The sequence below is a fragment of the Penicillium malachiteum genome (assembly GCF_028827825.1).
Source record: "Penicillium malachiteum strain IBT 17515 chromosome Unknown utg000001l:1.0-8184562.0:1.0-8186909.0, whole genome shotgun sequence".
NCBI classification, from domain to species: Eukaryota; Fungi; Ascomycota; class Eurotiomycetes; order Eurotiales; family Aspergillaceae; genus Penicillium; species Penicillium malachiteum.
The window spans coordinates 7768005-7788373 of NW_026643094.1; the positions used below are offsets into that span (position 1 = coordinate 7768005).

General features: G+C 45.9%; 11 protein-coding genes across 11 annotated transcripts; 5 read left to right on the plus strand and 6 right to left on the minus strand.

Annotated features, from left to right (window-relative positions):
- Positions 1 to 32: 32 nt before the first annotated feature.
- On the minus strand, positions 33 to 305 carry N7483_002861 (uncharacterized protein; the record flags this gene model as incomplete). Its single annotated transcript, XM_057086298.1, has 1 exon — positions 33 to 305. One exon carries the CDS (start codon positions 303 to 305, stop codon positions 33 to 35), a length of 273 nt encoding a protein of 90 aa, XP_056952447.1.
- Positions 306 to 967: 662 nt separating this feature from the next.
- Positions 968 to 2237, minus strand: N7483_002862 (glycosyltransferase family 2 protein; the record flags this gene model as incomplete). Its single annotated transcript, XM_057086299.1, has 2 exons — positions 968 to 1965; positions 2015 to 2237. The coding sequence occupies 2 exons, from the start codon at positions 2235 to 2237 to the stop codon at positions 968 to 970; spliced, it is 1221 nt and encodes a 406-aa protein (XP_056952448.1).
- A 67-nt stretch (positions 2238 to 2304) lies between these two features.
- Positions 2305 to 2889, minus strand: N7483_002863 (uncharacterized protein; the record flags this gene model as incomplete). The annotated part of the gene is made up of 1 exon (XM_057086300.1): positions 2305 to 2889. The coding sequence occupies one exon, from the start codon at positions 2887 to 2889 to the stop codon at positions 2305 to 2307; it is 585 nt and encodes a 194-aa protein (XP_056952449.1).
- Positions 2890 to 3674: 785 nt separating this feature from the next.
- On the minus strand, positions 3675 to 4988 carry N7483_002864 (cellulase family protein; the record flags this gene model as incomplete). Its single annotated transcript, XM_057086301.1, has 1 exon — positions 3675 to 4988. The coding sequence occupies one exon, from the start codon at positions 4986 to 4988 to the stop codon at positions 3675 to 3677; it is 1314 nt and encodes a 437-aa protein (XP_056952450.1).
- Positions 4989 to 6005: 1017 nt separating this feature from the next.
- On the plus strand, positions 6006 to 6264 carry N7483_002865 (uncharacterized protein; the record flags this gene model as incomplete). Its single annotated transcript, XM_057086302.1, is given in 2 exon segments — positions 6006 to 6161; positions 6172 to 6264. 2 exon segments carry the CDS (start codon positions 6006 to 6008, stop codon positions 6262 to 6264), a joined length of 249 nt encoding a protein of 82 aa, XP_056952451.1.
- Positions 6265 to 6270: 6 nt separating this feature from the next.
- On the plus strand, positions 6271 to 6756 carry N7483_002866 (phosphotransferase family protein; the record flags this gene model as incomplete). Its single annotated transcript, XM_057086303.1, has 1 exon — positions 6271 to 6756. One exon carries the CDS (start codon positions 6271 to 6273, stop codon positions 6754 to 6756), a length of 486 nt encoding a protein of 161 aa, XP_056952452.1.
- A 559-nt stretch (positions 6757 to 7315) lies between these two features.
- Positions 7316 to 8730, plus strand: N7483_002867 (uncharacterized protein; the record flags this gene model as incomplete). Its single annotated transcript, XM_057086304.1, has 4 exons — positions 7316 to 7437; positions 7501 to 7587; positions 7653 to 7875; positions 7960 to 8730. The coding sequence occupies 4 exons, from the start codon at positions 7316 to 7318 to the stop codon at positions 8728 to 8730; spliced, it is 1203 nt and encodes a 400-aa protein (XP_056952453.1).
- Positions 8731 to 8935: 205 nt separating this feature from the next.
- Positions 8936 to 10624, minus strand: N7483_002868 (F-box protein; the record flags this gene model as incomplete). The annotated part of the gene is made up of 1 exon (XM_057086305.1): positions 8936 to 10624. The coding sequence occupies one exon, from the start codon at positions 10622 to 10624 to the stop codon at positions 8936 to 8938; it is 1689 nt and encodes a 562-aa protein (XP_056952454.1).
- Positions 10625 to 12627: 2003 nt separating this feature from the next.
- Positions 12628 to 15292, plus strand: N7483_002869 (potassium ion transporter; the record flags this gene model as incomplete). Its single annotated transcript, XM_057086306.1, has 2 exons — positions 12628 to 14412; positions 14489 to 15292. Coding segments are annotated over 2 exons (2589 nt in total), but the record flags the coding sequence as incomplete, so codon positions are not given.
- A 1265-nt stretch (positions 15293 to 16557) lies between these two features.
- Positions 16558 to 17536, plus strand: N7483_002870 (uncharacterized protein; the record flags this gene model as incomplete). Its single annotated transcript, XM_057086307.1, has 2 exons — positions 16558 to 16766; positions 16834 to 17536. 2 exons carry the CDS (start codon positions 16558 to 16560, stop codon positions 17534 to 17536), a joined length of 912 nt encoding a protein of 303 aa, XP_056952456.1.
- An 89-nt stretch (positions 17537 to 17625) lies between these two features.
- On the minus strand, positions 17626 to 18775 carry N7483_002871 (uncharacterized protein; the record flags this gene model as incomplete). Its single annotated transcript, XM_057086308.1, has 2 exons — positions 17626 to 18567; positions 18629 to 18775. 2 exons carry the CDS (start codon positions 18773 to 18775, stop codon positions 17626 to 17628), a joined length of 1089 nt encoding a protein of 362 aa, XP_056952457.1.
- Positions 18776 to 20369: the final 1594 nt, after the last annotated feature.

Below are 20369 nucleotides of genomic sequence, written 5' to 3' on the forward strand. Positions count from 1 at the left end.
GGGCACTGATGTCGGCGTGAACTATGCCAAAGCTATGAATCAGTGACAGCGTCGATAGCTGATTCGATCCATTTTTCTCGAACTTCGCTTTCGATCGACTCGTTGTGATCTAGAAGGTATTCGTGTAGATCTCCGAGTCGTAGATAGGGGAAGTGAAGGCAATTGTCCGTGATTTCGATGCAATCGAGAATGTTCTTGTCTTTCAGGAGGGTTTTATAGATAAGCTTTTTTCGTTCAAAGCATTCCTTGTTTTGCTTCTCCTCGTCCAATGTTCTTTCAACAACCTCTTTGCTGCACCCGCGCATTTAATGTGTAAGGGGTCCCTTGATGACTTGGTCTGGCTTAGACGCATTCTGGCAGATGATTCCTGTAGTACCGTGGCCGATGATACGAGAGCCGCCTTCTGGTCGGCGTATCACTGGGTACTTCCAAATCGAGTCGTAGACCAGGGGATCCATTGAGATTGAGAAATTGGATGTCGATGTTATTCTGACGATGGATACGGAGTCGTGTGGCCTGTCTACTTCGTACCCCTGGGGCTAGAGTGATCAATCACATGACTGTACACCGCTGCTTGATCCTGGTTACAAGAGTCAAGCTTGAGTATTGATCATATGCATTCAAGTTCAAAATTTTAGTATGCGAGTGTATTTTTCGTGTTGAATTAGGTAAATATCCATTGAACGAATGGATCCCGCTCGGGAGAGTGTTAGATTAGCAACTTGAGCAGAGTAAGATAGTGTTACTAGACAGCGATACTATCAATTCAAATCAAGGTTCCAACTTGAAGGTTCATGATATTCTCATTAAATATTACCGCATATGATTCTTAGTAACAGGTATCCATCTAACATGACCGTCGCCATAGTAAGACTAAAGCACATACATATGTATTAAGAGCAGCCTTTGGGCTTAGGCTGTCACAACAGGGAAAACCCCAACAAAATATCTATAAATAATAACTCCATCATGCCAAGCTCACAGCCTCCAGATTAAAGGTCGGCTTCTGGCTAACCCGATACACCAATCGGTCTGTCCAGAAATGAAGAAAGACAGCATGCAATGCCGGAATGGCACCGTATAGTGTTCCAGCGATTGGGAAACAGATCCGCTCAGCAAGATGCTGGACTTTGTACCAAACCCGAGGCGAAAACCCAGTATCCAATAAATTGGCCTCGTGCATATCCTGCATTCGCGAATTGACACAAATAGAATGCCATCGCTCATACAAAGATAAACAAACATTCATTCCGATAAATGATGACGTTCGGAGAACATCACTCCAGAAAAATGCCTTTGCGAGAATTGGGTGTAACTGCAGTGCAGGATGGAAGATTGTATATAGTACCGAGAAAATCATGATAATCACCATATGGCATGGTAAGAAATGCGCTTCCCAGAGAAGATGCATAAGGGCGAAATGTCTGGGACTGAAGAATGAGCATCGCTTGTTAAAACGTAGATAGCTTAGTGTGCGACGTGCTGCAAAACCGGAGTCTAGAGCTCCCCACATGTGTCGTAGTGCCTGACGGTATCGGGCTATGCAAGTACCTAGAACCCGTCGCCAGCCTCGTTCTCCGTCGCATGAGACGTTGCATTGGCTCGCTGGGATGTAGACCACACGGGAGATTACGTTTCCGGCTGTCTCGAAGTAGCACTTCAGGAGCATGTGCATGTCTTCGCCAATTGCTGTGGGGTCACTGTCCCATCCACCTACTTTCTGGGCGAGGGAAAGTGGGAGGGAATAGACTGAGGTTGGAATGGAGATCATTGTTCCCGGGTACATGGTAGATATACCCGCGAAGCCCCAGAGTAGGTCTGCGCATCGGACCAGGAGTGGAGTTTCATGGGAATTGCGATCGAATATTATAGGGCAGCAGTATAGTGCGCGATCTGCTTCATCTATGTGGGTGTAGTGTAATCGGCGGATCTCTGTGAAATAATCGCGAGAGAGATGGGTGTCCGCTGTCTTGAGTTAGAAATTTGTTAGGTTGGTTGAAATGACTTGACTCACCATCCATAACCGTGACCATGATATTGCAAGAATCTCCATTCAAGTCGGCATGATGAATCTCCACAATTCGATTGGCAGCAAATGCAACGTTTGAGCTCTTGCCCGCAATCTCTCCTTGTATACCGGCGGGGTGAAATGTGGGACGGATATGTAGAAAGGAGTGTTCGAATTTGGATACAAGGTGGGCTGCTTTATCCAACGCAGTGACTTCCTTTTGCTCCATGGCGAGGTATATCTGTTGTTGAGCACGGACGTCAGTGACTGTGGGTACTAGTACTGCATCCCGCTGGTTAAGCACTCACCTCATACTGTGATCTGGCTCGTGGATGACTGGCCAGCACATTTAAAGTTGTTTCCAGCGTATGGAGATCCTCAGAATAATTTGGTAAAATGATGGCATGGATCAACTCATCCTCCTCAACTTTGGATCCGGTGATGGAGTATAGCTTCTCGCTAAACGGGTTTGGGGATGGGAGGGATACTGGCGAGAGGGACTGACTTTCGTATCCTTCATCCAAGGTGGGGCAAGGGGAAGAGGAGGAAGAGGAAGCAGAAGATACGGAGACAGCCCGTTTTGGCGTAGGACGCCTTCCTAGAGCTTCTCTTGTCTTGGCTGTCACCCGCAACATTGACCATCCCAGACGAAGAGTGAAGGCAAACATCTGGAAATGGATGAGCATGGCATAGATGACAAAGATAATTTGTGCCATGTTCAGTCCAATCCACCAACCTTCATGGAGAGGTTGGCTAACCCATGGTGGAAAGATGTCCCTCCAGGCTCGAGAGGACATGAGATTGGAGAAGGCGCATATCAGCAGAAATATCAAGGCTAGAATACTAAACCCTGGCAGGCATCGAGTCAACCACCCGAACATATTGAAAGGTATGAGTAAATGGGAGGGAAAGGAAAGAGGAATTCGGTCTTATAAAGCAACCACAGAGTGGACCAAATTGGAGCACATGAAAAGCAGCGACGGGGGAATAGCTTAGCATTTACATGGAAGCGAGGGATTCAGCCCCTCCTGGAAATGATCATGGGGATTATGATATAGTTTGTACCCTGTTTTTTTATTTGCTGTTTTATTCTATTTTACTTTTATTTTCTCGTATGATTTTCTAGTTGATTTCCCTTTTGATCTGGTAAGCTTTACCTAACTGACCCAGTATGGGGATAGAGGGCGAATCAGAGGAGTAGAGTTTAATACAAGAAGATGAGTTAAGCTGGAGGGTTTAATTTATCCCTCATCATTAAGTTACTAAGATTAAAACATAGAATTAACCGTAGGTGACTTTTTTGATATTTAGTGCTCCACAGTCGAGTGTTTACTCTGGTGCCTAATAGGGGAACCTTGGAAGAGTATCTAACCATCTGAATCCTTATAAATTCCAGGGAGTATTCCAAGGCTCTCAATGATATTCTTTTATTTTAATTTCTCTACTTCATATGTTTTCTCTATACTCAATTTAATCTTTTCTTCATACTAATGACAGGGCCCACTAAAGCTTGGCGGGAGCGTGCTCTGTTTATTGGTGCAGAACACTTAATTTACTGCACTCCATTCTATCAAGATCGACACCAATCATCATCTCCACTCAACAGGCGTGGTTGAACCCTGAGGTCCCTGACCATAAAATGATTACAACTGACTCTCAAACTAGTTCATGTCCCATGCTTCAAGTTCGGGTTCAAGCTCAAGTTCAAGCCCAAGTTCAAGCCAAGAACTCGTAAATCTTCCAATCGATAATCCCATCTGACCGTCTCCCAATCCCATTCATCCCCCACCAACCCATAGCTCTCCCATTCTCCCCATGCCTTACGCGCATTGAGCGCCCAGTATCCCCAACTGGCATCCACTGTGCCCAAAGCGCGCATCAAATGACGCCAGTAATTCTTATCTCCCTCGCTTGGTGACTCGCTCGTGCCGATCTCCCCCACCCATACTGGCGCGATATCCTCTTCTATCAAGTACGCCCAGTTCTTCCTCATTTCATCTGCAAACCCTTCATATGTTCGTCCTGAGAATGGTGCTAAACTGCCCCATCCAGACCATTTATATACATGTGATGAGTATACTACTCGGTCTGGCACACTCAGTTGGACTGGGCGTGAACGTACCCCCGAGAGATCGTTTGCTGATGAGATCCCTTCGACTATCATAAGCCAGTTCGGGTTCAATGTGAGTAATCGTTCCGAGGCTCGCTCAGCTGCTGTCGCCCAATCGTCCCAGTGCATAGTACCCCAGAGACCGCGCACTTCGTTGCGTAGATCAGCCCCGATAACGAGTTCATTCGATACGAGCGGTCGCATTATCGTTTCCCAGTTCCGAATCCATCGCTCCTCTGTTTGTGGAACAGGACAGAGCAGTTCTCCACCGAACCATGAATTGCTCCAGTCAAGATCACAGGGGTTGATGCCACAGCACCATGTCGCCGTTGTGATGTGGTTGTTGACGATGACCAGTAGCCCAGCCGAGGTGAGACTCTCCACGACGGCGTGATACACATCGAGTGCAGAAGGTGAGAATCCATCGATGATGAGATCTGGGTTCGCAGCGATCTTGCTTTGGTTGACAAGTGGGTTGCGATGGACCAGCTCATCGGCGTACGGCAATCGCACACTGTTGAACCCTAGTGCACGGATCAACTGGGCGACCTCATCGCGATGCCGCACTTCTAGTCCACCTGGTACAAAATCGATGTCACTGGCACCATACCAGTTGATACTGGCTAGTTTGATGATCCTGTCCTGGACGTCCTTGATGTGTCGACCCTGTGTGTGGAACGGCGGGGTGAAGTTTTGAGTCGCAATTGTGGGATGCATCTCGCCGTACAGCAACGAGGCAGATGCTGTATCCCAGTCATCATGATTCCCTCCGAGTACAATGACTTGTAGTATCACGATTGCAGCCACGACTAATACCCAGAACACTCTTCGATGTCGATAGATCCAGTGTGTGATGATACCAGTAGACATGAGACCGGGGTATGTGAGTCGGTGTTTCGCCGTAGATAGAATCAACGTCAAATAGATAAAATAGATTTTAAGTATTCCGATCTCAGATAATATGAAATCTGTAAAGGATAAATGATATGCTCTTTGATGATAGCAAGATGAGTTTATGAGATGAGAAGGGCCTGAAAGTGATATCCGGCTCAGCCGCGAATCCAAGGTTGAGTAAGGCATTGACCAATAACGCAGCGGCAGACACTGATATTAGTACATGGCACCCCCATACATTAATATTGATATTTGATAGATATATTCTGAATCATATACAGATTGAGTCTAGCTGTTTAAAGTGAGCGGAATGAAGATTCAAGTTCGGATATAAGAGATCAACTTAGCTTTTTGTTCACATCTGAGTATAATACACTTAAGACTAGACAGAGGAATATCAATATTATATTAGCACTCGACTTCAGGTTCAAGGCTCTAGCCAAATTTCCTACTACATATGTACTCAATATTTACCTAACTAGTAATAGCAAAAGGGAACTTGATATCAAATTATTTTAATCTCGAAATTAGCTATTAGTCTGAGGCCTTATAAACTTCGATTCTCATATTAATACTAGTAGCACAATATCCTTATTCTTTTCACCTCACTTACACCTCACTTCAAATCTCTGAGACCTTATTCTTCTCTCACTTTTAACACATTATCTTCTAACCTCTTTCTATCCATTCCAAGGTTCTGAACTTTCTCTTGTTTCTTATTTTGTAACTTTAGATTAAATTATACTCACATCTTGATATAGAAATACTCTCACATCAAGTCGCAATTTTCAGACTCCTTATCAATAATTCAGCCCATTTATGCTTCTCCTTTGATTCCCAGTTTCACGGGCAGGGCGAAACAATTGTGCCGGGTACAATAACTGCCGCTCCAGCTGCATGTCCCCTGTTTCTCTTACCCGCGCCGATCAACTTCTTATTAAGTGAGATCTCTGATAAAGCTCGGACTCCGAGTTAAGGTACAAACCTTCGGCTATGGAAAATTCAACAAGCCAAACCGGAGAGATTCTCCATTCACAAAGTGGTCGCACAGTCGTCCGAGTCGACAACAATCTTGTTATCAAGTCTGGTCACTTGCGCAACCAAGAGGTCGAAACACTCCAGTTCATTGCAAAACACACAACCATTCCCGTTCCCAAAGTACATGATATTCGCTGGGAGGGTGATCGTGTTGAATCCTTTGCTATGGATTACATGCCCGGGCAGCGACTTGACGACGCATGGGAGACTTTGAATCCGGATGGATGAAAAGAAATCCATCGCCGACGAACTCTGCTCCTACATCAATCAAATTCGTGTGCTAAAAGGAGACTTTTTCGGGGCTCTTAACCGGGGAAAAGCGATAATTGGCCAAATCTCATCACTTGAAGGTGGTCCATTTGATTCAGAACAAGAGTTCAATGACTTTATCCTAGGAGATGTTGTTAGATTAGCACCGACAATTCTACGAGAGCATTGCAGGTTTGCGCTGTACGATAACCATGGGATTGTTTTCACTCATGGTGATCTTGCGCCAAGGAATATCCTGGTTGATGGTGGCCATGTCACTGCCATTCTTGATTGGGAGTATGCTGGTTGGTATCCGGAATATTGGGATTATATTCTTGCTCTGAGACATTTGACACCGATGCCTGACTGGCCAGAATACTTACCTCGGGTTTTCCCACGTCCTTATGAGTTGGAGTATATTGGTATGTCTTTCTTGTCGCGGATCCTGCGTCATTAAAAGAGTAGCATTTGAATATAGATTTGGTGTTGTGCGAAGCGCTGAGCTTTTTGCCTGATTTTTCAATATTCTCGTATATCTTTGCTTTGTACCAACGGCACTGGTATGGGGTTGTTGTAGAGAGGAATCTTGATATTTCTTGAATTTATGTCTACATATTCGCAATTGTTATCTCCGTTGACCTACTTATTTCGGAGATAAAGTGATTTTAACCGATTTTTGGAACCACATCATGGTGTCAGCATCGTATTTCGGATGATGAAACCTTTAACGCCGCGCATATTGAACAAATCGGGCGGGGTTAAGCAGGGTGATCATGTAACCCTTCGAGTTCTAGGCAATTCCAAGCTTAATAAGACGAGCATTTGAAGATTATGGAAGATAAGGACCTTGGAATCTTACATAGTTCGTCCATCATGCACCCTGAGGTCATTTCCTGCAGCTTGAGAGATTATAAATTGGTCTCTCTTTGCCGCAATTCGATCCAATTTTGCAAATTGATTTGAATTATAAATCCCAGAGCTTCCCAGAGAAAGATACCGCAAGGAAATCCATCAATATGTCTCACGAGCCCGCTCCACCACCCAAGTCCTTTCTCGGTCGCTATCGCCTGCTTGCTCCTACAGCAGCGGTGAAGGTCAGCCCATTATGCCTGGGAGCAATGAATTTCGGTGAGAGTTGGTACATATGTTTTAACCCCGCACTACCCCCACAGTCGGCATTCAGAACACTAATATCTCTCAGGAAAGGAAGACTTGGTGAATGTGACAAGGAGACGTCCTTCAAGATTCTGGATACATTTTATGAGAATGGAGGCAACTTTATCGACACGTATGTACCCTTGGACATCTTATATCCGAGTTTGTGGAATTTCAATCCTGACTGAGGTCATATAGTGCAAATGGGTACCAAAACGAAGAATCCGAAGCCTGGGTCGGCGAGTGGATGGAAAGTCGTGGAGTGAGAGATGAAATCGTCCTCGCTACTAAATACACCTCCAGCTTCCAGGCATACAACAAGAGCAAACTGCAGCCCAACTTCGTTGGAAATAATGCGAAGAGTCTTCGGGTTTCTGTGGATGCCAGTCTGCGAAAATTGAGGACTGATTATATTGATCTGGTATGTCTCGCATCAGTACTTTAATCTAATCTGTGTAAATATGCACTTTCACTGGGTCGTTAGGCTTATACTTCTGATCTCCAGTTTTATGTCCACTGGTGGGACTTTAGCACTTCTATTGAAGAAGTCATGACCTCCCTCAACCAACTCGTCACTTCTGGTAAAGTGATTTACTTGGGTATCAGCGATACTCCGGCCTGGGTCGTTAGCAAAGCAAACCAATGTAAGAATACATCTCTTGCGCATTTGAAATTTTTGGCTAACAAATCCTCAGATGCTCGTGATCAGGGTCTTCGCCCCTTCTCCGTATACCAAGGTCAATGGAACGCCGCCCGTCGTGACTTCGAACGCGACATAATCCCAATGTGCGCATCCGAAGGCATGGGTCTCTGTCCTTGGGGCGCCCTCGGCAGCGGCTGTTTCAAAACCGCATCCCAGCGTGAAGAAATTGCGGAGCATGGAAATCCAGGTCGAAAGGGGATCACGCGGGACATTGATATTGCAGTGTCGGACGTACTCGAGAAAGTTGCCCTTCGACACGACACGTTTATTACAAGTGTGGCGCTTGCGTACGTTATGAAGAAGTTCCCGTATGTTTCGCCCATTGTTGGTGGACGGAAGGTTGAGCATTTATTGGGTAATATTGAAGCTTTGGGATTGCAGCTTGAGGACTCGGATATTGATGAGATTGAGGCTGCTTATGACTTTGACCTTGGCTTCCCCATGAGTTTCCTTTTCCGGGGTGAGAACAAGGAGGCGCATCCGAAGAATAGTACTTTCTTGGTCGGTGCTGCGAGGATGGATTATCCTGATATGATTAGACCTCCTACTGTTAAGTCGCTGGACCAAGCTTAAGTTGAATATTGATAACTCGAGGGTCTACAGAATTCAAGGCGAGAGTGTCGAGTCGAGTCGATGGGGTCGCCTTAGAGATATTGAACTTCAAGCTCATAGAAACCATTCAACTTGACATCTTTTCCGTCCAATTGTAATTTTTAATCATTATCGTTCCAAGGTTTCATAAAGCCGAAATCTCATCTCGCACATAAACACGACTCGTTTAATCTTCATCCGTCTCCCATTCATCATCGCTCGGTGCAGTGTTACGACGTGAAGCTCGGTGTGAAGTTCGATGTGGGGGTCGTGGACCCCGATTTGAACCCTGGCGTGAAGCCTGCTCCTCTGCTACAGCAGCACGAAGGTGCATTAATTCAGGATCCTGCTCTGCTATAGCACGAATATGCGCAAAGTCAGGATCCTGCAGAGCCCGTTCCATAACCATATTGAATAGATTGGGCATTTGATTTAAGTTGGGTATGGGTCCATCACCAAGGTATCCATATTCATCCTCGTCCTCAAAATGATCAAGAGTGGGCTCTTCAAATCCCGGTAGACGCTTGCCTCGGTAAGGACAGATCATGAAGTGAATATTGGTACCGATGAACATATCCTGGAGTTCGAGGAAGCAATCTGCTGGGCTTTTGCCTGGTGGTCGACTCTGATCAGGAAGTTTGACTGTCGCCGTAATGTCGAGAGCATGGAACTTTAATGACTTGAGATTTGGATAGAGACCCCCCTTAATATCAGTGACGATATTGGCAACCATGGTACGAACCGACGTGTTGCAATCGGTGATATTCAGTTCTTTGACCGAGGTGGGGAATTGAGGGTGTTCGGGAAGGTATGCGTGGGGCACTGCGATGCTTTGGAGGACCTTGAATGGGCGGAATGAACCAAATTTGATGCAGCTAGAAACATATTCCACTGGATTCTCCAGGTCCCATGGGAATCGTTCAAATTCCACCTGGAAATGCTCCAGGCTTTCCTTGTGGAGTAAGGTAGCTTCAAGAACCTGGGGAGCATTGAACTGGGAATCGGGAATAGGGTTGGGATCTCGAGCCTTGCGTGGATCAAATGTCAGGCTTGAGAATGTGAAGTATTTCAGTTTCTTGCACGCTTTCATGAGCTTTTGGATTGAGGCTTTGTCCGACCGACAATGACCGAACTCCAAGTCCTCTACGTTCAAAGAACCACGCGTCCAGCTCTGTGGGAATTTGTCTTCCCAGAGATCCGCATATTGAAACAACACCTTTGAAACTTTGGGACGGGTGAGAAACTCCTCGTAGTATGAAATGTTGTAGCCGCCGAATTCCTCGTTGCCCTCAATTTTGACCGTGGTCAATTTGGAAAGAAACGATGGATCTCGAAGGAAGAGATGACTGAAGGGCGTGTCGTAAATTATGCCTCCCGCGAGGGTGAGAGATCGAAGATTCGGTGTCATGCTGGTGATTATTGCTGCAAAAACACTGGGGTCACCAAGAGCCAACGTCTTCTGCCAGACTTCTTCGTTGGGACCCAGCTGAAGTTTCTTGACGGCTTTTCGAATGGGAAGGAGGTCTTCCTCATCCGGTTTCAACGAGGCTCCTGGCTCTATGGGTGCCAATGGCAGCATGGAAATGCTTTGCACATACTTCCCAAGGTCCGGACGGAGACACAGAGTATTGGCAAACGAGATGGACTTGTTCAGGTCATCCAAGTTATCATCTTCGAAGATGCGGAAAACGAGTGGCTGAGCTATGGCTCGGAATTTCCGTGAGACCAAACATGCTTCGATCAGATCCCATACCTCTAGAGCCCCGAAGGTTTCGGGGCCTAGCTCTAAGTCGTAATCGTTAGGCTCGACGGACTCGCCCACAAATTCGAGAATTCGTGTTAGGAGCTCCACTGGGAGATCCTGGATATTGGCCATGATTATCAACCGCTTGAACGAATACGGATTGATGGCGATGATCAACAGGCTGATACTAGACACCTGAATGGATTAGCGCGGTCCGCGTTGGTGACGCGTGAGTTTGCTTCAATTTCCCGAATAGGAAATAGGGCTTTCCGATTAGGGCTATATCACGAACCATGACAAACAAACATTGAGGTCAACTGGTCACCACCATGGGTACCCAGGTAAGTGGCTAGGGATCTACCTAGGTAGTTTCTGCTCAGATACTACGAGTGAGCTTGTTGAAATACGATTTGTTTATTGAGAATGTTCAGCTATGACATAGTCCGTTTTGAATGGTTGTCAGCCAAGGCCAGTTCACACGAATACGAGTGTACATCTTGATTATTCCAGGTTTCTGTACGAGATCGAGGTCATTCACAGGAGCTTTGAATTCCAATATCCGTATATAATTTGAATACAACATAGTATTCAATGTTGGAACTCGAAACTTGAAGCCCAGTAAGATCATTTGATATCCGCGCATCCATCCCGAGGTCGGTGAAACCGAGCTTATCTCTTGGCCCGAAGATCCTTGCTGATTGTCTGTGCATAAATACTCCATAAACGCCATAATTGGATACAGTAATAGTCGCCTGCAACCATACAATGTTTCAAGCCGAGGGTCATCAGCTATCCTTGGTCACCGGGGGATATCTGTTGACATTATATAGCCAGGATCATCCCTTGAAGTATAAGAATAGGGTTGAATTGCCGATCAAAGGCGTGAGGGCTGTAATTCCGGTGGAATGGAGAGTACATGAACCAACCAATCATGACGAAAGATGCTTCTAGGCCTCCCACATGTTTAAATTCTGTAATTTGGCAAGGTGTTGAAACTTGGCATTTTATGCAAGGCCATGTAAATGGAAGTGGAAAGCCCTAGGGACGGGCCACGACATGGGTGGGAATGAAAAGTGGGCTGCAAGATCTCTCTTCCCTCTTTAACGGGAGTATTTCGTTGAGATAGTTGCGTTTGTTTATGTGTTTACAATTTTTTGTTTGAGAATTTCATTTTGGAGGCATCTCGTGCAGATTTTAATTCGAACCAAATGTTGATTGATAGGATTGAACTATGGTTGACAGTTTAGTTAAGACTAAAGGGGAACCTGGACCCTAATAAACTATGGTACCAGTGGCGTACACAGCCTCTACGCCACGTCAATCGTCAATATTAAAGATCTTATAGGTGTCATTAACCAATATTTAATTGGCTTAATATTTTTGTATTTATATGAACGGTCAAGAATGCGCCATCTGCACCCTGACGCAGTCGGGATCTCAACTCACAAGTGGATACACCAATAACACCGCAATCTGGGCATGTGGGTTTGGCGTAACCGGGACTTCAGCAATTCGCCCCCGAAAAACAGCTGAGCAAAAAGCTTGGCCGGGAACTAGTTAACTGTGGGCCGAGGAAACTTGGAATGAGATACAGCTCATAGTGAACATTCACATGTCCATAATCATTTGAATACTTAGTGCTATCAACACTTGAAGTCTGTAGGGCTATACTAGGTAATTTAAATTTGTATCGTATTGTCTGCATGTGACAATTCAAAACTTTATTTCTTACGCAAAACACACTTTTACGCATGCAATTTGAACTCCAGGGCTGTGGAGATCGACAGTGCACGTTTTTGGCAGACGGCCACGTTACAGGCTTGTAATATTACCGTTTCGCCGTTTCCACTCCGTTTGCGCCTTTTTTTCATCTCAACGCCAAATTCCAGCTCGCCTTCGCTGGGACTCGATTCTTTCTTCCCATTTTCTTCCTTCCTCTTATAATGTCCTCCATCTTATCCCTTATGCGCTGTTCAATGTCTCGCGGCTAACCCCGGCGCTGCCCGTGCCCCTCCAATCTGCACGATTCCCGACTGGTCAACGATCATCCGTGCCCCATGTATGGCCCAAAAAAAAAAAGCTCCTTCCCCTATGATCTGAGACACCAACGAATTAACAATGAACTTATTAAAAGGACCGACAAGTTTCCCCTTTCGAGAGAAATCTTTCTACGGGTCTCGCCTCCCCAGACTGAACCCTTCGCCAGGGAACGCTGGCTCCGCCGTCTACATCCACTGAGGATGTTTTCAGCCTTTATACGCCGAGTCAACGGCATTAAGAAGCGCGTGCCGTTCTTAAACCAGCTACGCCTCAACTTCATCTTCATCCACTATATCTATATCATCTCATGGGGAATTATTGGGTCGATCATTCTCTACCCGGCCAAAAACATCGACTACACTGATGCTCTATTCTTGTCGGTCGGTGCCGCCACTCAAAGTGGTCTAAACACTGTCAACTTGAACGAACTTCACACATATCAGCAGCTTGTTCTATACTTTATTACATGCCTATGTACACCAATCTTTATTCATAGCGCCCTCGTCTTTATTCGTCTCTACTGGTTTGAGAAGCGGTTTCAACATGTTGTTCGGGATGCGCGGGCGCTGCGATCAACTCGCTCGCGTATGGATACGGTGACCCAGGATAAGACCACTTCTGATATCAATCGTGCGGAGCTGGGAGTTGGGGGTCGCGAGATCGTGGTGCTCCGAAATAATTCGGGCGATGCGCGCGAGAGTCGACTCCCCGATCCTGCTGCGCTACAAGTTGACGCATCATCGGATTCCGAGTCCCCTGGCGGGAACGGGAAGGAAGTGATGGAACACCCAATACCAGGAAACATTGAAAATGAAGTGACTCGAAAATTTAGCCTCGGCAACTTGCGAGTCCCGACCCAACTGAGTCCCGAACATCACATCGCATTCGTGGAAAACCAGCGAAGGAATACGGGTGCATTGCGTATCCCTAGTCCGCGCGAGTACGATCGCGGCGGGGTGCCAGAAGCTTTGGAGGATGGCGAGGGTGACGGGGGAGACCATGACCACGTCAATGAGCCGGTCAGCCCACGAGCCAGAAGACAGAGCTCGGTCATCTCCGAGATTGACCAGGTCGGTCCTTTGGACGGCCCGCATATCACCATCAACGAGCCTGATTTCAATCGCACTCGCACTCGGGGAAATAATACCTTTGGTCGCTTGGACACTCGCCCTACCATGCGGGATACCATGACCAAGGATATCAACGACGGGGATGATGATGCTGGGATGGGACCCTCAACCAACAAGCATTCAGTCCGTGGAATCTGGCGATCCATCACCCAGGAGAAAGAGCGCTCCACCCAGCCGTATCTCAGTTGGAATGCTACTGTTGCCCGAAACTCGAACTTCGTTGATCTGACAGAGGAACAACGTGATGAGCTCGGTGGTATTGAGTATCGCGCACTTAAGACCCTGGCGGTCGTTTTGATTTCTTACTATGTTGGATTCCATCTGCTTGGTCTTCTCAGTATGGTTGGATGGATCATGACAGAAGATAAATGGGGTAATGTTGTCAAAGCAGACGGTGTGGGCCGTCCCTGGTGGGGAATCTTCACAGCTGCCTCTGCTTTTAACGATCTCGGTTTCACCCTCACGCCTGATTCAATGTATTCCTTTCAGACCGCCATCTTCCCTCTTCTTCTGTTGGCATTCTTGATCATCATTGGTAATACTGGATTCCCTTGTATGCTTCGCTTGATGATTTGGATCTTGTCAAAATTCGCACGTCAAGGAACTGCTCTCTGGGAAGAGCTGAAGTTCCTTTTGGATCACCCTCGTCGATGCTTTACTCTTCTCTTTCCGCGTAATGCGACCTGGTGGCTTTTTGCGATCCTTGTTGCATTGAACGGAATTGATGTTATATTTTTCATTATTCTCGATGTGAGTTCATCCCTTTTTGAATATTGAGCTCGATTAAATCTATCGTCGCAAGAAATACTGACATTTTATGTTCTAGTTGAACGACTCCGCTGTCACACAGTTCGCACCAGGAATTCGCGTCCTTGATGGATTCTTTCAAGCTGCCGCCACTCGAACTGCTGGATTTGGAATCATCAGTCTTACTGATCTCCATCCCGCAATCCAGGTGTCCTACCTTATCATGATGTATATTTCCGTGTTCCCCATCGCCATTTCTATGCGTCGCACCAACGTGTACGAAGAACGCAGTCTGGGCATTTATGGCAACGTCGACGAAGATCACGATGAGGAAAACCAGACCGCACCCAGTTACATCGGAGCTCACTTGCGTCGTCAACTGAGTTTCGATTTGTGGTATGTTTTCCTCGGAGTGTTCATCATCGCCATTGCCGAGGGTACCCGTCTCGAAAATACAAGCGAATACAACTTCCAAATCTTCACCGTCTTGTTTGAAGTTGTCTCCGCCTACGGTACAGTCGGTTTATCTTTCGGTTACCCTGGCGTTGATACCTCCTTTTCGGGTCAGTTCAACGTGGTCTCGAAACTGGTGATCATTGCTATGCAGATCCGTGGACGTCACCGTGGTCTTCCTTACGCCCTGGATCGTGCTGTCCTTCTACCCTCCGATGCGCTGAACCGACACGAAGCGGAGGATGATGAGCGCCGCATGCGCCGCCGTACCTCCAATCTGAGCGGCGGCGCATCTATGGGCCGTCCATCTCGTACTTTCTCTCGGTCTCGTGCAGATGGTGTGGCTTCTGGTATGGAATCTCACGATTGGCAGAATCAGAACGGCGAAGCCCTCACGCATCGTTCTGCGACAATTCGCTCGAACAGGTAACGAGCACTTGGCTCTTTTCATCCCGTATATATTTGCGATGTACTTGTGATCTATTGTGTATAACTCATAGAAAGGCGCGGCGTTATTTTGAATTTTTGTGGATTTAAACTGTCATTTTGGTGGTCTATTTCCCATTTGGACATACATATTGAAAATTTACCTGGAACAACCTTGGAACGACTTTGGAACATCAGATCCATCTGTCGGTATTATTCCGATTTCTGCATTCAGATGCATATACTCGTATTGTATTTGTTTATTTGTATTGGCCCGACCCGAGTGTCCATGCGAAACCCTGCATTCGTCCGATTGCGGAGATCGTCATACACATTCCAGGAAAGTAGTGATCATCACTATTCCCATTGGTGTATTTTGTACTTCGTACGAGTTACGAAGTCGGGGGATGATGATCACGTTTGAATTCTCTGCGCACTGGCAGCGTTGGGATGCACAATGTCGTCACTCCAAGGTTGTTAAGACTCACTCTTATCCCCGATATGGCCGTGGCCCCCATTTCAAGTTGGTCAGAACGGGGTATTCACCGCTCCAGCTAGCAGATTGCTATCACTCTTCAGCGATCACTTCATGCATAGGTTGAACTATGTGTGAATCGTTTTGTTTCATAGACGGCCTTCAGCCTGACAAGCGCTCCAAAAGACTGAGTCGCCGCCATGTGATGAAGGGCAAAAATGTCGGCAAGACGATTCAGCGAAAATCAAGGCCAAGGCAACAGACAGTTTCTGTCCAATTCTCACAACCTGACAATTCGAGAAATTCGGCGGCATCTCGCCAAAAGGGACCGGATATTTGTTCTAAAAACCTCAGAGTTGGGCTTTTGTGCTCAAGCGGTAGTGATCTGGGGCATCCAATCCAATTCACTATCCTGTTTCCTGGGATGGAAATCACCCCATATTCATCGAGGATAATTAACGAATGTAAGGTCGCACTCTTTACCTGACTAGATCGAAACTAATCTGACCATGTTTAATGTTCAGATTTCAATTTCACAGCCAAGCGTCTCTTTCCAATGAGTCTTGGTTTTTCTTTCGAAGATGTTCAGCGTATATGCCTTCAGATTCTATTTGTGGATGATGCCAGTGAGTTTGCATCGATGAATTCCCCTCAAGGCTCAGTAGTGCATGATCTCTGACCATTCCTTAGGCTACCGTTGCAATGTGGGATTGATGCAGGCCTGCAATGCCATATTTTCGCGCACCAGTGACGGTAGAGACTCAGCAAAAGCATTATATCATATATCTCAAACAATGAATGAAGTTCAGATGAGACTGAGTGGTCCAGATGCTATCGCTGACTCTTCCATATCAATGATTGTGTCTCTCATTAGCCAGGAGCAACTTGGGAACCAACTTGAGAATGCCGAAATTCACGCCAGAGGACTCCAGCAAATCGTTCGACTTCGGGGAGGAATCAGTTCACTTGAAGGGAATTTTCCTCTTGCATTACAAGTCTGCAAGTAAGTACCAGTGACATAGATTGTATTGCAAAGTTCTCAATCCACTTACTAATGGCATATACTCTAGAAGCGATATAATGCTATCCCTGCAACTGGGAAAATCCACTATATTCTTTCGAGATAATATGCCGGACCTTGCTACTCAGCAAGAGTTGATCTTCGATCCTTTTATGATACCAGGCTCAGTCGCCAGTGGCTACTACCATGTTGGTTCAACTTTACAAAAGATCTTTTCCGATGTGATGAGATTCTGTGCCATGATGAACGCAGAGATACGTACCACCTCTCTCGACTTCCTAGGCTTTGAGGAAATTTTAATCTCGATTTGCTACAGACTATTGAAATTCCGCTCATTGAACGAATTGAAGAATAATCCAGACATACATTCTATGTTCCACTTGGGATTAACAGTCTTCACGATGTCAACCTTTTTACAGTTTGACCGTCACAAGATTATCAGTCACAGATTTCTCTCGACCTGTCTTCAAGAGGTGTCACGTTTTCAATCTTATGGCAATCAGGATCATTTAAATTTTTGGTTCCTTATGGTTGGGGGCATTTGGGTTGCAAATGATGAGGATGGAGATTGGGCTATCTGTACTATACGGGAGACGACTCATCGACAAGGCATAACCACTTGGAATCAAGCTCGAAGCATATTGTGCATGTTCCCCTGGATTCATGGGCTACATGATCAGCCCGGTTATGATCTCTGGACTCGGGCGCAAGCGAATCAAGAGAAGATCGAATTTACGGTCCCCGGTCGCTGAGCGTTTCTTGGAAGCATTGAAATTTATGAATTTGAACAAGCCAATTTGAATTCAGAAAATACTCGAATCCTGTACTATCTTCATTCTATTTACCACGAAAAGCTCTGTCCAACTAGCTTCTCCGACAATTCCCAAAGTTTCTCAGCCTGATCACTAGACACTGCCAGTGGTGAAGCCTGATCACTAATTTGGCAATCCACAAGATATGAGCCCCAATTAATGCATCCATTCTTACTATCCCCAACACCTTTCGCCAGTGCAGGATCCAGTGCAGCAACCACGCTTGTTGCAGCCCCCGCACCCGCGGTCTTGAAATCAAAAAGACCCTTGCCTGCCATGGCTTGAACAGCTTCGATCAAATCGGAGGGAAAGTTTCGACCCAGCTCAGTAGTACCGATAACTCCTGGATGCACAGATAGAGAGAAGATGCCATACTTCTCGAACAAGCGTTGATTCAAGCCAATCCCAGAAAGAACATTAGCCACTTTGCTGCGATTGTAGCCATCAAGGGGATTATAGGATTGATTATCCAGATCTGTATACCCCCAAGCCTCAAACCACGCACCCACTGGTTGCTCTTCTTTTGGAAGATCTTTGTTCTTAACATCGAAGTTCATGTCACTCCAGCGCATCCCAGATACTGTGGGAGAGGCAGAAGTCACGTTGACGATCCTAGTCGTACCTTCAGAATGAGCCTTGGCGGATTTGATCAACTTTGGCATGATCAAACAGGTAAAAAGCCAATGACCGATATGGTTTGTTGCAAAGTGAAGTTCAATGCCATCACAGGATAGGGTTCGCTCTTCGATACACATGATCCCGGCATTGTTGATAACAATATCAATTGAGGGTATATCGGTCCAGCCCATCAGACGATTGGCTGCCTGTCGGACGGATTGCTGAGAGGATAGATCGATTTGCAAACCACGGCAGTCTAGACCTGGAAACTGGATTCGAAGAGAATGCACACTTTCTTCAATCTTGGAGAGACTCCGACCGGTGATGATCAGGTGAGCTGGGGATTGAGAAGCCTTATATGGATTTAGAATGAATTCAAGTAACCACTTGAGGCAACAGGTTGACTCGACTTACAAAAGCCTGCGCTGTTGAGAATCCAATTCCAGCTATGTTCACGCCTGTGATCAGGATGGTATTTCCATGGACTTTGTCCGAAAATGTTTTTGCAACATCGAGTCCTTCAGTGGTTGCATTGAAGTCGGCATAGGTTGTAGCGGCCATATTGGATTGATTCAATAATATGAAGTGCGTGGCAGTGGAAGAAGTGATACTTGAGCTGGATGAATAGAATCTTGGTGAATTTCTGGCAATTGAGAAAAGATCAAGCTATTTATATTCAGTTTTGGGTATACTGATGAATACATCAATGTATGCTCCCAAATTGAGGCAGATCGTATGGTTGTTTATGGGTGCCAGCCCCCGAGACGATGCTATACATCAGGATCTGATTTGATGAACCTGACGCCACTTGGTTACAGCTGCTTGCATTTGACCAATGAGAGATTTTGCACCTCTTTTGGTTAGTCTCTCATGCAAAGGAATCTGCTTATCTCCGAGTCCGACCATTATGCAGGTGATGATGATGACTCTAGCCAATGAGAGATTAGTTTCCCAATTGGGATGAATACTAGTACAAAGTCACAAATTCACATTTCTCTGCATGACAACATTGAAGGTACTCATTGTACTTTCTATGCGGGAAATAAGGCTGTGGCCCTTTCGGCACTTCAATTCAATTCAATCTCCGGAGTCCGCTGTACTTTTGACTTCAACGCAGGATCATCATGATGATCACTCTCAAGTCTCAACATTGGAAAGTTTTCATCCTAAACGAGACCTGACAAAAATCACGCAAATTTATCCGATTCACTTAGGAGATGGTCGAATTTCATGTCTAAAAAACTTCAGCTAGGATTGTCACCTCTCGTCCGAGACCAGGAATATAAATATTCCTGTTTACAAAGCCTGCAGTGATACCAGCCCCCAGAAGCCATAGAGTGATCCCGTTCTGTGCGCAAAATTCCCGCATTCTAGTCCCAACCATGGTTGTATTCTCCGAGTCTGGAATGATCATAGGGATTTGTTCCTCGACGCCCCGTTTATTGAAAAGTCTTTGTACTTGGAATTGCTGATTATCATTATGGCAGCTCGTGGCAGGCTGAGTGCAGAAGTTACTAGTATTTTTGTTTAGTACCATAATCCAGATATGGGCTTAATTCAGCTCACATATTGGCGATGTTCATTAGGAACGTGTAGTACTGTTCACCAGGGACCATTCGATTCCGACGCATGAATCCTGCAAGAAAACCACCTTGTCGATTACTCTCTTGCGTGGGTATGCAGCAGAGAAAGGCGTCGTATCCCCCTTCTATAGAACTTGCAAAAGGATACTCATCGCAGGATGGATGATTTGCGAAATGCAGGGCCCGACATGGAGAACCTGCACAGCCTGCTCGTTTTCGTTGGTCGGTAGAGCTGCCAACAGCTCCAATAGCAGAGTGGGGGCATTTTTGCATTGAGCAGCATAGCAGGCATTCATACATGCTTGAGGTGTATTGGTACAATCCCAAGCAAAGAGACCGATAAACTGACCGTGAGTGAGAGGATATATGAACAAAATGAGTATCTGGAGGAGACGTTGGAAATGCATTATAGCTGGTCTATTGTGAGAAGAATGTTGAATGATGTTCCAATCGAACTTTTCAACGAGCATAATATTTGAATACCGCTGGCATATATCGTTTTTGACTTCAGACTGACCAGGGACAAAAGTTCCAGTGTCCAGGCGATCGCTAAAGATTTCGGTAAGAGTCGG